At 43.3% G+C, this 16726-nt stretch overlaps 1 protein-coding gene across 1 annotated transcript; it reads right to left on the bottom strand.

Annotated features, from left to right (window-relative positions):
- Positions 1–9014: 9014 nt before the first annotated feature.
- On the bottom strand, positions 9015–16472 carry dhrs3b (dehydrogenase/reductase (SDR family) member 3b). Its single transcript, XM_064966421.1, has 6 exons — positions 15797–16472; positions 10943–11086; positions 10460–10579; positions 9805–10043; positions 9586–9711; positions 9015–9492 (listed from the first exon to the last, which is right to left on the bottom strand). Exons 1-6 carry the CDS (start codon positions 15989–15991, stop codon positions 9408–9410), a joined length of 909 nt encoding a protein of 302 aa, XP_064822493.1. The 5' UTR covers positions 15992–16472; the 3' UTR covers positions 9015–9407.
- Positions 16473–16726: the final 254 nt, after the last annotated feature.

The raw sequence follows: 16726 nt of genomic DNA, 5'->3' as shown, positions 1-16726 counted from the left end.
GAGGCGGCCAAAGGAAGAATGGGTTTTGGGGGTGACCAGAGAGATATACCTGCTGGAGCGTGTGCTACACGTGGGTGCTGCTATGGTGACCAGCGAGCTGAGATAAGGGGGGACTTTACCTAGCAGGGTCTTGTAGATGACCTGGAGCCAGTGGGTTTGGCGACGAGTATGAAGCGAGGGCCAGCCAACGAGAGTGTACAGGTCGCAGTGGTGGGTAGTATATGAGGCTTTGGTGACAAAAAGGATGTCACTGTGATGGACTGCATCCAATTTGTTGAGTAGGGAATTGGAGGCTATTTTGTAAATGACATCGCCGAAGTTGAGGATTGGTAGGATGGTCAGTTTTACAAGGGTATGTGTGGCAGCATGAGTGAAGGATGCTTTGTTGCAAAATAGGAAGCCAATTCTAGATTTAACTTTGGATGAGATATGTTTGATGTGGGTCCGGAAGGAGAGGTTACAGTCTAACCAGACACCTAGGTATTTGTAGTTGTCCACATATTCTAAGTCAGAGCCGTCCAGAGTAGTGATGTTGGACAGGCGGGCAGGTGCAGGCAGCAATCGGTGGAAGAGCATGCATTTAGTTTTACTTGTATTTAAGAGCAATTGGAGGCCATGGAAGGAGAATTGTATGGCATTGAAGCTCGCCTGTAGGGTTTTTAACACAGTGTCCAAAGAAGGGCCAGAAGTATACAGGATGGTGTCGTCTGCGTAGAGGTGGATCAGAGACTCACCAGCAGCACGAGTGACATCATTGATGTATACAGAGAAGAGAGTCGGTACAAGAATTGAACCCTGTGGCACCCCCATAGAGACTGCCAGAGGCCCAGACAGCAGACCCTCCGATTTGACACACTGAACTCTATCAGAGAAGTAGTTGGTGAACCAGGCGAGGCAATCATTTGAGAAACCAAGGCTGTCGAGTCTGCCGATGAGGATGTGGTGATTGACAGAGTCGAAAGCCTTGGCCAGGTCAATGAATACGGCTGCACAGTATTGTTTCTTATCGATGGTGGTTAAGATATCGTTTAGGACCTTGAGCGTGGCTGAGGTGCACCCATGACCAGCTCTGAAGGTATGGTGGGACTTGAAATAGCGGATTTATCGGTGGGGACAGTGTTTCCTAACTTCAGTGCAGTGGGCAGCTGGGAGGAGGTGTTCTTATTCTTCATGGACTTTACAGTGTCCCAGAACTTTTTTGAGTTAGTGTTGCAGGAAGAAAATTTCTGCTTGAAGAAGCTAGCCTTGGCTTTTCTAACTGCCTGTGTATATAGGTTTCCAGCTTCCCTGAAAAGTTGCATATCACGGGGGCTGTTCGATGCTAATGCAGAACGCCATAGGATGTTTTTGTGTTGGTTAAGGGCAGTCAGGTTTGGAGAGAACCAAGGGCTATATCTGTTCCTGGTTCTAAATTTCTTGAATGGGGCATGCTTATTTAAGATGGTGAGGAAGGCATTTTTTTTAAATAACCAAACATTTTCTACTGATGGGATGAGATCAATATCCTTCACCGGCCAGGTCGATTAGAAAGGCCTGCTCACTGAAGTGTTTCAAGGAGCGTTTGACAGTGATGAGTGGAGGTCATTTGACCACTGACCCATTACCGATGCAGGCAATGAGGCAGTGATCGCTGAGATCTTGGTTGAAAAGAGCAGAGGTGTATTTAGAGGGCAAGTTGGTTAGGATGATATCTATGAGGGTGCCCGTGTTTACGGCTTTGGGGAGGTACCTGGTAGGTTCATTGATAATTTGTGTGAGATTGAGGGCATCAAGCTTAGATTGTAGGATGGCTGGGGTGTTAAGCATTTTCCAGTTTAGGTCGCCTAGCAGCACGAGCTCTGGAGCTATATAGGGGGCAATCAATTCACATATGGTGTCCAGAGCACAGCTGGGGGCAGAGGGTGGTCTATAGCAGGCGGCAACCGTGAGAGACTTGTTTTTAGAGAGGTGGATTTTTAAAAGTCGAAGTTCAAATTGTTTGCGTACAGACCTGGATAGTAGGACAGAACTCTGCAGGCTGTCTTTGCAGTAGATTGCAACACCACCCCCTTTGGCCGTTCTATCTTGTCTGAAAATGTTGTAGTTAAGGATGAAAATTTCTGAATTTTTGGTGGTCTTCCTTAGCCAGGATTCAGACATGGCTAGAACATACAGGTTGGCAGAGTGTGCTAAAGCAGTGAATAAAACAAACTTAGGGAGGAGGCTTCTAATGTTAACATGCATGAAACCAAGGCTATTACGGTTACAGAAGTAATTAAAAAAGAGCTCCTGGGGAATAGGAGTGGAACTAGGCACTGCAGGGCCTGGATTCACCTCTACATCGCCAGAGGAGCAGAGGAGGAGTAGGATAAGGGTATGGCTAAAAACTATGAGAATTGGTCGTCTAGAACAGAGAGTAAAAGGACGTTTCTGGGGGCGATAAAATAGCTTCAAGTTATAATGTACAGACAAAAGTATGGTAGGATATGAATACAGTGGAGGTAAACCTAGGTATTGAGTGATGATGAGAGAGATATTGTCTCTAGAAACATCACTGAAACCAGGTGATGTCATCGCATGTGTGGGTGGTGGAACTGAAAGGTTGGATAAGGTATAGTGAGCAGGGCTAGAGGCTTTACAGTGAAATAAGCCAATAAACACTAGCCAGAACAGCAATGGAAAAGGCCTATTGACATTAAGGAGAGGCATGCTTCGTCAAGTGATCATAAGGGTCCAAGTGAGTAGTGAGGTTGGTTGGGGTCATGGCGATCCAGACAGCTGGCCGGACCATCGGTAGCAAGCTAGCATAGGATGGAGGACTGTTTTTAGCCACCTCATGCATTTCCGTCGGTAGATTAGTGGGTTTCCGTGTGGTAGAGGGGATCAATCCAATTGGCAAAATAGATATAGTTATAGTGACCCAAGAAAAATTGTCCGAATAGACCTATTCAGATAGCAGCCGATAAGACAGCTAACGTTTAGCGGGCCACAGATGTGCGTTCAGGTAACGTCGCGACCGAGGGCCCAGTTGGATAACTCCCTCGTGCAGATAACGTCGGTAGTCCAGTAGTTAAGGCCCGGTGGGGCTCCGCATTGGCAGTAAAACGGGTCCGGATAGGTGATTGTAGTCCAGGAGTGGCTGATGGAACTCTTCAGCTGGCTAGCTCCGGAATAATTGATGTTTGCTCCTGGATCGACGTCAGCCAGTAGTCACACTCATAGCAGCTAGCTAGCTGCGAGATCCAGGTGTAAATGTCCAGAGCTTGCGGTTGAAATCCGGGGATATGGAGAAAAAAATAGGTCCGGTATGTTCTGGTCTGAGTCGCGTTGTACAAAACCGGCGATAGATTTCCGAACTAAAGTATAGCTGATGACCACAAACCGTGGTTAGCTGAATACTAACGTTGGCCAGTGAACTGGCTAGCTTCTGGCTAGCTTCTGGTTAGCTTCTGGCTAGCTTCTATTGTGGATTTCAGATTTGAGGTAAATAATGCAGTTTTTTTGTTAGTTCTTTAATTGGTGAGGCGGGTTGCAGGAGAGTGTTTTGAAGTAGAGTTTTTGGAAAAGAAAATATCTAAAAGATATGAGAAGAAAGGTGTAAATATATATATATATATATATATATATATATATATATATATACGGGACACGACAAGATAAGGACAAAGGATGTCTGACTGCTATGCCATCTTGGGATGATGACTGCTATGCCATCATTATTGCATATAATGTTGTCACTAAATTAAATGGCTTGAACAAAAATCATCTCTAATGTGAAATAATAAGTGCTCTAAAAACCGAATCCCATTGGCCAAGCTGTGGGAGGCGTCCTCCAATTAGAATGGCTTCTCATTAGTGGTGCAGACTAACCTGTATTCAGAATGTTCAGGATAACATGATAAGGTCTTCCAGGGCCCAACTCAAACATGCCCAAAGCTGTTTGGAAAAAGATTAATTTGTCCCTTTGAAGGCTAATTACGGCCTCCACAGCCAACCTTTCAACTCTGAGGTGTTGAGCAGACAATTGATCTTTTCAGCTTCACTGTGAGGCACAGACTGTGTGTGTGTGTATGTGTTCATTGTCCCACTCCATGGTCAGTGGACCATCATGTGTAGGAGGATGCACATGGCTGCTCTGTTTTGACCACCCACAGATTGTAAGCTCTCAGCCTTTGTGTGGGTGTTCTTTAATGCAGGAGCTTATAAATGTGCATTCATTTGTTAGTGCACGGGTTTTGGAGAACAATTAATATCCACTTTTGGATTCCATTTTCCTGTATGTTGCCTGATAGCTGCTCAGCTATATTCTCCTACCCTATCCTCTCTGTATTTAAAGGGGATATGGGAATGCTAGCCTAACTACTTTGCAGCAGTAGCTGCAGCAATGTGCACCAACGTGGACTGTCCAAATGGTGGAAGGAAGGAAGGAACCTCAAGTTCTGTACCAAGGTGATCAAAGTGGGTTGATTATCACCACTATAATCATTGTGTATTTCCACAGTGGTTTTGCTGCTGAGAAAGCTATCTTAGCTGCATGCTGACTCACTCCTCTGGGAAATAGCTATTCTTCTCTCCTGCACTGCTTGATAACCCACATCCTCTCCTCTCTTTAGGGAAATGCTTTCATCATGACGCACTCTGTGTATTTGGGCTGTTTCCATTTAGATGGGTTCAGGTGTAGTTCACAAAGGCCGCCTCCAAACTATATGACTAGCTCTCAGGCCTTGGACTAGAGAGGCCAATGTTTGAGAGGTTTTCCAAGCCAAGCCAACAATGAAAGTGCAGTTTGACTATACCATCCTCTTTATTCCAGCAGACGTTCCTGTTAATAGTAACAAATGGCAAGAAAAGTCCACACAAAAGTTCACATCTGGTGTCTCACTCAGTTGTGATTTGGATGGCGTGTTTTGGAGAAAGTGCATAAGCTTTTTAAGCTGGTCTCCTTTTATGCCTGGGGCACTGAGATGAGGATTCTTCCCCTTGACCCACTTGTGATTCACCTTGATCAAGGCAGGCTGCTGGCAGGGCAGCAGGGAGAGGATAGTCTGATCTGACAGCAGAGTTCAGTGGAGCTGTGGCACCATTGCGTAACCTATGAGGAAGCAGTTCAGTAATAAATTATCCGCCTGAGACAGTCCATCTGGGAACAACATTTTTCAGCCTAACCTCCTGACGTGATTCCTGGTGGGCTTTATAAATATCCCCAGCCCATCCACAGTGTGAACTGTGTTTCACCCACACACACCCACACACAACCTCTGACTGTTTGCCTTCTCCTCTTTCTGAAAAGACAGCTTTGCTTTGTTTTCCCCCGAGCGCTTACCTCCCACTTTCTCTAGTTAACTGTCAATGTTCAATAGCATAACATTCAAGGTCACATGTACACTAGCCCCTACCCAGGTTGAATCCAATCGTATTGGACCTTTAGAAGATCATACCTTAAGCTAAGATCAGAAAAGATGAACACATTTCATCCAAAATTAGGGTAGAAAAACAGAAACAAATGGTAACCATTGATGGACTGAATCCAGGCCTTTTATGCCAGTATCAGTCTGTTTCAACACAGCAGAGAGATGCTTGAAAGCAATACGTTTATTTCACGAGACTCCGTTATGCAATTCCTTGTCAGATGTGCATGGCGCTCTCTGTGATCTCCGTGGCACTGTTGTTGTTCCTGATCAGATGTGTCGACGCGATACGCTGTTCCAGAAATGAACCTTAATGAAAAACAAGAGATAGGAGGAGAGGAAGTATGCAGTGCGGCTCCGAAACCTTTACCCCCCAAAGATCATAGGAAGATATGGTGTTCTGCACAGATTGTTAGGAGACCTGTACGGTGTTGTGTGGCCAGCATCCAATAATAAATTACACTACTCAGTAGGTCTCATTTCAAAGCTTTTAATATTGAATTGGTCCCATTTCAGTCAGCTCGTAGTATAAAGAAAATAATTAGATATCTTGAATTTTTTAATTAACATTTATCATTTTCAAATAACTCAATGTTTAGTAGTAGTAGTAAATCAATGAAAAGCAATCACATTTGACAATCATGAAGCTGTAGAGTTGCTTGGCTTTCCAGGTCACATTCAGTGTACACAAACACTACAGCCACAGTGTGTGTTTTACCACAGCTATAACCAAAGGCATTTACTTGCCCTTAACACCCTCTGAGCTCACTGGTCCTTTGACCTCTAACCCCTGCTGCTCAATATTTCTTGTTGTTTGACAGGCCAACCGAGCCGTGGAGGCGGGCCCCTTGCTGGGGGTTAGTACTGACCCTTTTATCACACAACCAACCTGCCTCTTGATGGATGAACTGGCAAGAATGCTAACAAAAAACGAACAGAGAAATTTTGGGACATATTTCAAATAAGATTGTATTTGTCACATCCACTGAATACAACAGTGAAATGCTTACTTACAAGCCCTTAACCAACAATGCAGTTTTAAGAAAAATAAGTGTTAAGAAAGTATTTACAAAAAAAAGAAGAAAAATAATAATTAAAGAGTAACAATAAAATAACAGTAACGAGGCTATATACAGGGGTACCGGTAGAGAGTCAATGTGTGGGGGCACAGGTTAGTCAAGGTAATTGAGGTAATATGTACATGTAGGTAAAATGACCATGGTAATAATGACCATTATAGTAATAATAACAGAGTAGCAGCAGCGTAAAAATGGGGGTGAGGGGGCGGGGGGTTGGGGGGGGGGGTCAATGCAAATAGTCCGGGTAGCCATTTGATTAGTTTATGGCTTGGGGGTAGAAGCTGTTAAGAAGCCTTTTGGACATAGACTTGGCACTCTGGTACCACTAGCCGCGCGGTAGCAGAGAAAACAGTCTATAACTAGGGTGGCTAGGGCCTTCCTCTGATATGGTGATGCAATCAAATGAGACATTTGTTTCTCTCATTGGAATACAATGACTGTATTGTCAGAATGTTTATTGCAGGATAATTCCATTCCTCTCTGTCCTCCTAGCACTTATCAATAGTTTGTTTGCCTAGAGCTTTGCTAATGCTGCAATGCCCCAATATCAGGCTGTGAGGAACCAACGGCCAAGAAAGTCAGAGTCAGGGGATTAGATGAAGTGAGAGACGACAGAATGCTACACTGCCCAGAATTGTACATGCATTCGGCATCACTGCACTCCTAGCTAAATGGACTCCAGAGCCAAAGGCGTATAACGTATTTAATAGGTCATTGGAGGGGGATTCCGAGCACCTCTGTACCTCTGTAGGAAAGTACACTCAGGCTTGCAGCTTTAAAATGAAGCACAAAGATGGCAGATTATTACAGTTCACTTAAGAGCAATGCAACAATAGTTTCTGATTGCTGATGGGGAAAGAAAGTTGAGAGAATTTAGAGGACAGTGGACCATGCCTGTCTTCGATTAAAACATATGCTTTAATGAGATCAATCGAAGACAATAGATTCTTCCTCAGCTCAAATCCCTTAATATTACTGAAAATGTTGTTACCCTACATATATCTGCATCTAATTTCTTTGTTACTTCATGCCAGAATGTTCTGAGTGTGCCGTTGTTCTTGGTGAGGCCAATAAGACAGTGTGACATGTACTGTAGTTCTCTCTATGCATCAACACCTCTACCCTATTCCACCTGTGCCTGGTACCTCAGGCTCAAAGACTGTTTGTGTTTGTGTGTATCTTCCCAAGCCTCCCTCTGATTTATCCACCATTTGGCTAACCTTGCTCTCTTCCATCATACTTGCACTACATAGCTCCCTCATCAACCTAGTTCAGTCTCAACATGCCTCAGTCTTCTCCCTCTTCTTTAGCAACAACTATAGCCCAGTCAGGGAATGGAAAAACAGGCCCTTAACAGAGGCTCAGGTTCTCCCAGCAGAGCACATTCTCTCTCCCTCTGACCAGTGCGGTGCGGGTCACCTACTAATCATAATGAACGGCCCTATCTTGAGCACACAGTAGGGTATTTATGGTTCGCTGGGATTCAAATGAATGTTTATGAGTCTTGTCTGGCAGCCAAAGGGTAGACACTTTCCCTGTTTTTACAGTTCTCTTATTGGTTGGCCTGGGGCTTTGTGTGTGCGCTTGCTTTGCCTTCTGCTCAGACAGAAGGCAAAGCAGCAACACAGCTCTGGGTGTTTATCTGTGCACTATACTATAGATCACTTTATTAAAGATGCAGTCCAGGATCTTAAGCACAACAAATGTGTAACATATTGTATGAATTGGATTCGTAACATATCATACAAATTGTAAGTACACAAGTGCATGACATTGTACACAAAAACGGGGACCCGTCTTGTCTTGTGAGCACCACATTCAAAACTACTAGCTGAAATTATAGAACATTTCAGAGCATCACTTTAACTAGAGGAAGGGTCTCTCTCACACAGCAAGGAGGGCAAAGATAACTGTCCATTTTTCCCCTGATGATACAGTACAGCATGTCAATGTCATAAAGATAACCAAGGCCTATTTAGTAACCATTAAATACCTCCACTCTGGAAGATGAAAGCTTGTCCTTCTAAATCAGGTTTTCCCCGACACCACACGTACTGTAATTTACAAGGTTCTCTTTGATGATATCAGGGATACATCTCGCAAGGCCTTTTTAAACCATGTTTTCAATTATTCAATAAAAGATGAATGGTTTAACTATTAACTATTTTCCAGCATGCAACAACTTGTGGCTGGGATTCAATCCGAGCACTCTAGTCGTCAACACTACTTTTAAAGGCAATGTTAGCGCATTTATGGTCAACGCTACAGATGTCGGCTTGGAAATTGCCTTTAAATGTCAAATGCCATTTAACGGCGTTTTGGATTTAATCCCGGCCCTCTTCTTCTTAGTGTATAAGTGGGCAGTGTATGGATTTGTCTTGCCTTCCAATGAATGTTGCTCATTTGCTGTTTTGTCAACACATCCTGGCATGGTCAAAGATCTCATGGTTTGCATAACTATGTTATCAATCTCTACCATCCGGTTAACTCGGCTGTGTAGACCACTCAGTAGACATTTTCCAGTCTACATGCACAAAGAGACACTTGGTTCTCTGAAAAAGTATTTTATTAATGTGATTCCATTCAAAGACACATTATTGGTAGGATAAAGAAAGGATAATCAAAAAAATGACTTGTGGAAAAAGGCTGTTGATCCAGGTAAGTTTTGCATGGCTTATGTTCAATGTGTGAATGGTATTAAGTCCGTCCAACTACACACAGGAGATCAAGAATGTGACCAGGATAAGTTCCAGCAGCTTGTAAGTAAAGTTACCTGCCGAAGCAACGATACATGCTGAAGTCCCCATGACACTTTGCTGCATACTTTCAAAAGGCTTTCATTGTTTCCCAATGTCCTGTAGCCCATGTATACTTCCCTTCAACATCCTCTGGCGTTAATGAGGTTCCTCTGATATGTATTGACATTCAGGATCATTTGTGTTTATGTCCTCCCTTTGAATGTATTCATGCAGGTATAGGTTCCAGAAAACTTGTGGATCTCTTCAAGTGCAGCCTGTGGCATAAAGCTAGGGTGTGGAGAAAATACAGAGATAGGGGGTTACCTATGAGTGAAAAACATGTGTGTACTTTGAATTGGTCAAAATGACATGAGGCATTACCTTTTGAGGACAACGAGAGCATGCATGGTCCAGGGCATGTAAAGGTAGGCTGTGTTAGTCCTGACTGCATCCACAGTCCTTTCAGCAACTGTCTCTGGCTTGAGCGGAGGGAAGAGCGCTGGAAACCTACAGGACCAGAAAAACCAGCAAGATTAGGTATGCAGTAACTACAATACATGGTTTCATCTAAACTAGGGTGTGAAGAACCATGTTGCTCACCTGACTCTCATACCCTGGAACATCTCAGTGTTGGTGTGGAAGGGGAGCACGGTGGTGCAACCCACCCCGGGACAGTCCAGCAGGCCCAGAGTCAGGCTCTCCATGAAGGCCAGGGAGGAGGCCTTGGAGGTGCAGTAATCTATGGCCCCAGGGATGGGCGATTGGGAGAGGATGGAGTTTATACAGACTACGTGGCCATGCTGGAGCTCCAGCATCCGTGGCAGGAAGGCCTTTGTAGTCTGGATGGGGGAGAAAAAGGGAGGGAGGGCGGATATGGGAGAAAATGTGCCGTTAAAGACATGAAATAGAGACACACAGGGGAAGCAGGCCCGAGTGGAGCCACAGATTGAGTATACATTTATTTTTAGCTGATGATTGCATTTCTGTCTGCACACAACCTGACAGTTTGATCTATATTCAAACAGAGTGCCATAGGCCTTCTGGTTTTCTACCTAGGGGCTGAAGCAGTAAGCCTATCATTTGGAAATACCACTACACTCATGTAAATGAAGCTGAGACGGACATGCCTGCTGGGCGCCCACCTCTGTCAACATGCAGGGTTATTGGCCACTAAAAGCACTTGTGGAGAATGATAAGATTGATATATCTATAAAAAAAAAACACACCTCTCTTCCTAAACCTCAACAACACTTACCCAGAACTGCCCCATTGTGTTGATGTGTTGAGATTTCAAAAGAGCGTCATCGTCGCAGTCCATCAGACTTTTCCCATGGACCACTGCAGCGTTATTCACCAGGATCGTAACATCTCCCACCTGGGAAAAGAATAACATAACAAACGTAAAAAACAAGACAGCGTTTCTATTTCTCCTATTAAAGAAGTTATCCACTTTCTACCTACTTTCTTTTCATATGAAGTTATGTCGTAGAGCTGACAGACAGTCATATTCAACACTCTTATCTTATCCAGACATTGCAATTGAGGTGTAATCTATATGTCATATGGTGAAGAGGAATTAAGGAGCTATGAACCCCTGCCAGTTCTGTCGAGGGAAGTAAACAGCAGTGATAGAAACCTTGACCTGTGAGCGTTTCACTGGCTCAAAACAACTTTTTTTATTTGTGTGGGATAAAAATTGCTCATTGGATTTACTATGGATCTACTGTAAACAGCATACCTTCTCTCTGACCACCTTGGCCTGCTTGTAAACCTCCTCCCGATTGGCCACGTCGCACAGAAAGTAGTGGCACTCTGTTCCTGATTGGGAGATCTCTTCGCATGTCTCTTTCAGACACTTCTCTGTGCGGCCCCACAGGATCACCTAAGAAAGGAAACATATTGAAGGTAAACTAGCCATGGGTTACAAAATAGGGTTAGAAAATGACTGACAATGAAGTTGTGTTATACTCTATGTAATATGCTCTGAATAGAAGGCGAACAAGTAACTCAGCTGCTTGAATAGTGATATTTAGCTTTTTAACAATCAGCGATCTGTACATTTATTGTTGTCCAAATCCTGAGAAAAACGTGACTAAAATAAGTTTAATGGTGTTGGATTCTGGCTTGAAATATACTTATTCATGTTGCCATACTAGAACTTATTGATTACTTTACATGTAAAATAAATGTATATGTTGGGGCTCAATGAAGGGTGAACAGGGACTTTGTGTATGAAAAGTTACTGAGACAGAAAATGTATTATGGAACATGTTATTAAACATGGATATTAATATTCTTAAGGAAGGAGGCAAAGAGCAACAGTCTAGTCTCAGTTCCTGATAACGCAGGCCAGTTGCTGTGGAACTAGGACAAGGAAGGATGTGGAACTCAACTCGAAATACGGTCAACAAACCTCTGGGAGGGGGGCCAGAGGGGCCCACCCCGAAGACCGTCTAATGGAAATACTGTCCTATCTCACACACACACACACACACACACACACACACACACACACACACACACACACACACACACTTCAAGGATTATGAAGGTTCTAAACTTAGGGAGGACCATGACAATACCAGTAAGAGGAACCTACTGAGTTTCTGCCTAACAACAGAGAAGGATGTTTATCTTAGACATACAAAGAGGTGACTCCTAGTCAAAAGGTATAAATATGTGCTTGTGTGACTTGTATGTTGTGTCTGCAGCTAAAGCACCCAGTGGGTTGAGTAAACCTTGGTTTGAGCTTTTACTAGTCGTCCGTTTTGAGTTTTTACTCTCTTTGCTCAGAACCTAACAATGGGTAGCCAAAACCAAATAACTATACCAACAACTCATGCTCTCAATAAGTGCATAGACATTTCATGTTTGCAGCATTTGGTCCAAAAAGATGAGAAGACATCATTTGGTTGAAATGTTCATTTAATTCATAGAACAGAGAGGCCATTTTTAGGTGCAACAAATAGTTTTAGAGTGAGATAAAGTGGGTGGAGTTGCAGTATGAATGAACTGTCTCTTCATCAGCCTGGTGAGGCTAAATGAAGCTCAGTCATTAGAGCAGAGAACATGGGGTAGGATGGAGGTGGGGGGCAGCGATTGGGCATTTAGATCTGTCAGTCTTTGGGGTCAGGGAAAGGTAATGAAATAAGGTGTCGAGCCCTCCTCATCTCTCAAACACACATTCTCAAAGAGATTACACAGCCTGTTGGACACATGAGCCCAGTCATTTCTGGTCAGGGAGTCTGAAAACAGTGAGTGTGTGAAGTACTGAGGGGGCCAAATGTAGCGCTTGGCTGGTTGCCTGTGACCCAGGTTAATATTTGAGCAGAAAGAAAGTGATCCTGTGTGTATGTGTGTGTTTGTGTGTGTCTGGGTGTGTGCAAGAACGTGCATGTCTTTCACCCACCCTTACAGTATGATATCAATGTTGTGCAACTATAACAATCCTAATTCTAATAGGGAAGATCACTTAAACACAAGTACAGGTCACAGTGACATCCTTGTCCCGATGGAGAAGAGCACAGTGACAGCCAGGGGCTATAAGCACATATTTCTTTAGGAATTAATAGGAGGATAGTATATCTCAACCTCTCAAACATGCATAGCTTTCCAAAGGTTGCCTAAGGTTTTGCTGCTATCTGTCTTGTTTTACTGCAACACCACATCTAGGGCAATCTGATCAGCTGTCTGTGATTTACATAATGGAAGCACTAAGCGAATGAGACTTTAAAGTGAAACGTTTGCTTTGGGGCCTTCATTCATTTGAGTGGGAGGATCACAATCTGCATGACATGTAGTTTCTATCAGTTCCAAGACTTCAACATGGTTGTCTTTCCACTGGATGGGTCTTTGTTTGCATTTTTGTTTGCTTCCTTTGCCAGCCTATTTTAGTAATCAGAAGAGATGGACAAGTGGCAAGTGGGTCTAGTAAAATGACTGAAAGCCTTTTATAGGATTTCATCCTAACAGTATTCACACTGTGTTTTCCTGTTATTTAATTCATTATGCTTATCTGCCAGTGACAACACAAAGAATGGCCAGTTAAATCTAGAGCTATCAGTTTAGGATGCCTACGTGTCGAGGTAAAACTAATTCTAAATTCCCTCACATCAGGTGACTAAGTATCTCTGATAAACCAGTGATTACTCTGAAGTGCCATATCTGACCAGATTAAACAACATTCACCAATTGTGTAAAACTGATGGTCTATTCAAGGACAGTAAGTCTTCGCCATTACAGAGGGCTGATGTGTCAGGGTGCAATGATGAACTGGCGGTGTGGCCATCACATGCCTACACCACAACACAATTATATTTCACAAGGGGAAACCTGGGTTCAAAGATGGGCATGAACCCTTCTCTTCACAGCAGCTGTAGAGGATAGGGGCAAACAGGGAGAGAGGGCTTTGGGAGTTCAGGAGGCAGTCGCCTGTCCTGCTGCTGTCTAATTAGTGCAGAGATAGCAGGGTCAGTTGCAGGGCAATACCCAGCTGGGAGCAGCGTGCTTCCTGCACACACACGCACACACACAAGCACAAACACACACACAAGCACACACACAAAGACACACTATATAGTGCTTCAACTAATCAACCTGGGTAGAGGCATATGTTCCCAGTTCTCCAGATGAGAAGCCAGGGCTGAGAAAGATTGCATTATCTCTTAGTTTTCTAAATTGTACTTCTTCCACATGTTCACATTATTATGATCAAAATATTGAGTTTCAGAACTGACCCCCCTTTGTTGTGAAGAAGCAAATGATAGCTTTTAAAAGCCACAGGTTTCCTCCGGGTTCTTCCATGAGAAGATGTTGATGGAAGGATGATGAGCGAGGCCAAAGCACTTTAACTTAAAATGTTTTATTTTTATTTTTTTAGCTCAGACAGTAATAAGCTGCAATTTTACACGAGGAAAAGGCCACATAAAAGAACAGCAATTATAAACCGGTTCGTTTGAGGCATGAATGCTGACATGTATTTTTACTGCTCTAATTACATTTATAATAGCAATAAGGCACCTCTGGGGTTTGTGGTATATGACCAATATCCAGGCACTCCGTGTTGGGTCGTGCTTAAAGACCCGCCCTTAGCCATGGTATATTGGCTGTATACCACACCCCCTTGGGCCTTATTACTTAAATAACAACTACGACTCTGTCGTTTGAAATATGGCAATTCATAAAGCTAGTCATTATTGGTCTAAGTTACATGGCGAACATGCAACTATCTTTTGATTTGATTTTGATTTGTAAAAGGGGGATGTGGTATTCATATGAAATCCTTGTGACATGATTATGTCTCAATCTGTGTGTCCAAGAGGTGTAAAATGGACTGGACTCTGTCCATTACACATGAGAGCAAACAGAACACCACGGTGGCTCACTATGCACTCAGATGTGTAATGTTTGAAGGAAGTTATAATAGGAATAGTGGGTAATCTGACCAGTAGTGGAGGCTTGGCGGGGACTGTCAATGTAGTCACCGAGGTATTTCAAACCTAAGTGACTGCTCCTTGTTAGGGAGGGGGATGGGAGTGGAGACAGGCTATTTATAAGACCCCTGGCTGGATGGTGAATGTTTAGGATGGGCGAGGCAGCTAAAACATGTCACCTTCCTCTGTAGGCTTCATTTCACCTCACTAATGAACTCAATGTAAGGTAATTTCTGCCTTTCTGGTTAGCTTGAAAAACACATCTGAATCTGTTTTATTCTGGCAATGTGATGTTTTATGTTGGCACTTGGCATAGGTAAGTGTTCCTTTGCTGGTCCCAGATGAACAACAACACTTATTCTGTGAGGATTATGTGATTAGCTTTCAAACATGTTTCTTCAGAGAGTTTCAAGTAGAAAAAAGAAGCACACATTCATCCCAAATCCATAGTAGGGTTTTTGTTATCAATTGATCAGTTCTGCTGGCAGTCATAAACCAATACAACTTTCTTCTGGACATTAATGATGCCTGATCTCATCCACTATACATGTTCAGCCATAACTCCTATTCCAGAGTTTTGGCTGAACAAATATAATTCTGTTCTTCACTATATTATGGCAGCGGTCAAACGGTCAGAGGGGGACCATCGATTTCTGCAGACATGCCCTCTGGTTGACCTACTCTGTTGTGCAACTTGTACCAAAACTGTCCTGCAATCTCAATGGCCCATTTACTCCTAAGGTCATGACACCCTGCATTCATATTGGAAGAAACAATAGATTGGAGTAACACATAGGCAAACTGATGTCTTTGCCCTCACAATGTACCTAGGCAAACATATGGAGATTTTGGTAAAGGAGGATGGGGGTGGGGCAGTATTACGTCAATAAAAAATCATAGTTTTGTCAAGAAATGTGTGTAAATAAGACTATGTATAGCACTGGAGGTGTTCAGAGGTACAGGGTATGAACCCAGTCGTTGTTATAACCATATAATTAATTCAAAAGATATGAAAATCTGCACAGGTGTGGGCTAATACTGGCTATTTTGAGTACTCCTATTGTCTAGGCTAAGTAGACCCACTCACCTTTAATGCGCAACAAGTTGCATAATAAAAACAAAAGTTTGAGAAACTAAACGCATGCATCTGTTTAATTTACCTTTTTAGCGCCCTGCTTGGCAAACTCTTGAGCCAGGTGACGACCAATACCTCGCCCCCCGCCTGTGATCAGCACCACCTCCTTGGTCAGGGTTCTCCGTCTACTTGGTTGCAGTAAGCACACGCTTGCTTTCAATATGTAGTATAGAATGTGGATGGGGAACAGCACCATACAGCCCAAACACTTAAAATCCATGTTACTTCTTGTACAGTAACCTAAATTCTCAGAACAACTTTCGAACACAGAAACACAAGTTCAGTAACGATATCCTCCAATCGCGATGTCCTTGGCAGAGCAGAGTTCAATATTAGGTTTTTAGGTAATTATCGGGTTAAAACTAATAGCAGACTAAAGTAGGCTACTGCAACACTTGATGTCAAAATGTCCTACAATTGATAAGCTCGTCAATATACGGAGCTCAAGCATGTTTCTCGATTTATTCAGAATACTGGCAAAACTGTTATTTGATTCAATACCTCTTTACACCGGTAGTACTTTGTTACTTTTAACAAAACTGAACACGAGTAACCTAAAGAAGGCGCGAGTGTCTCCAAAGGCATGCGCTACGGAATCGTCTACAACAAGTGTGTTGTGTTCCTTCCTTTAGACGTTACCGCCTCTGACTCTGGCAGCTTAATTTATAGAGCTCTGACTACCCGTTCTCGCAGTGCTGGAAAGGCCTGCCATCTGAAGGGAGTTTTTTAAAGACCATTAATCCTGATTGACAGGTTGACTGGTGAGGAATATATTTATTGACTGTGTCGGCTGTGAATGGTTGTCTCACTCCCCACCCCCGAGAAACGTTGGCCACCACTGCTGTGAAGGCATATTTCAGTTGCTCCCACTCTGATAAGTAATAGTTGGATACGTTTCTCATGCACTTTAGAAGTGGCATAACCTGCTTTGATAATTTACTTGGATTACTTTGAT

The sequence above is a fragment of the Oncorhynchus masou genome, chromosome 5, assembly GCF_036934945.1.
Source record: "Oncorhynchus masou masou isolate Uvic2021 chromosome 5, UVic_Omas_1.1, whole genome shotgun sequence".
Taxonomy (NCBI): Eukaryota; Metazoa; Chordata; class Actinopteri; order Salmoniformes; family Salmonidae; genus Oncorhynchus; species Oncorhynchus masou.
Note: the sequence above shows the minus strand (reverse complement) of the source record. Positions and strands in the feature narration are given on the sequence as shown.

Coding starts and splice junctions, on each gene's coding strand:
- dhrs3b (XM_064966421.1), bottom strand. CDS start 15,991: ATGGATTTTAAGTGTTTGGGCTGTATGGTGCTGTTCCCCATCCACATT. Junction 10,580..10,942: donor CCAAGGTGGTCAGAGAGAAG/GTATGCTGTTTA, acceptor TTCTTTTCCCAG/GTGGGAGATGTTACGATCCT. Junction 9,493..9,585: donor GCTCTCGTTGTCCTCAAAAG/GTAATGCCTCAT, acceptor TCCACACCCTAG/CTTTATGCCACAGGCTGCAC.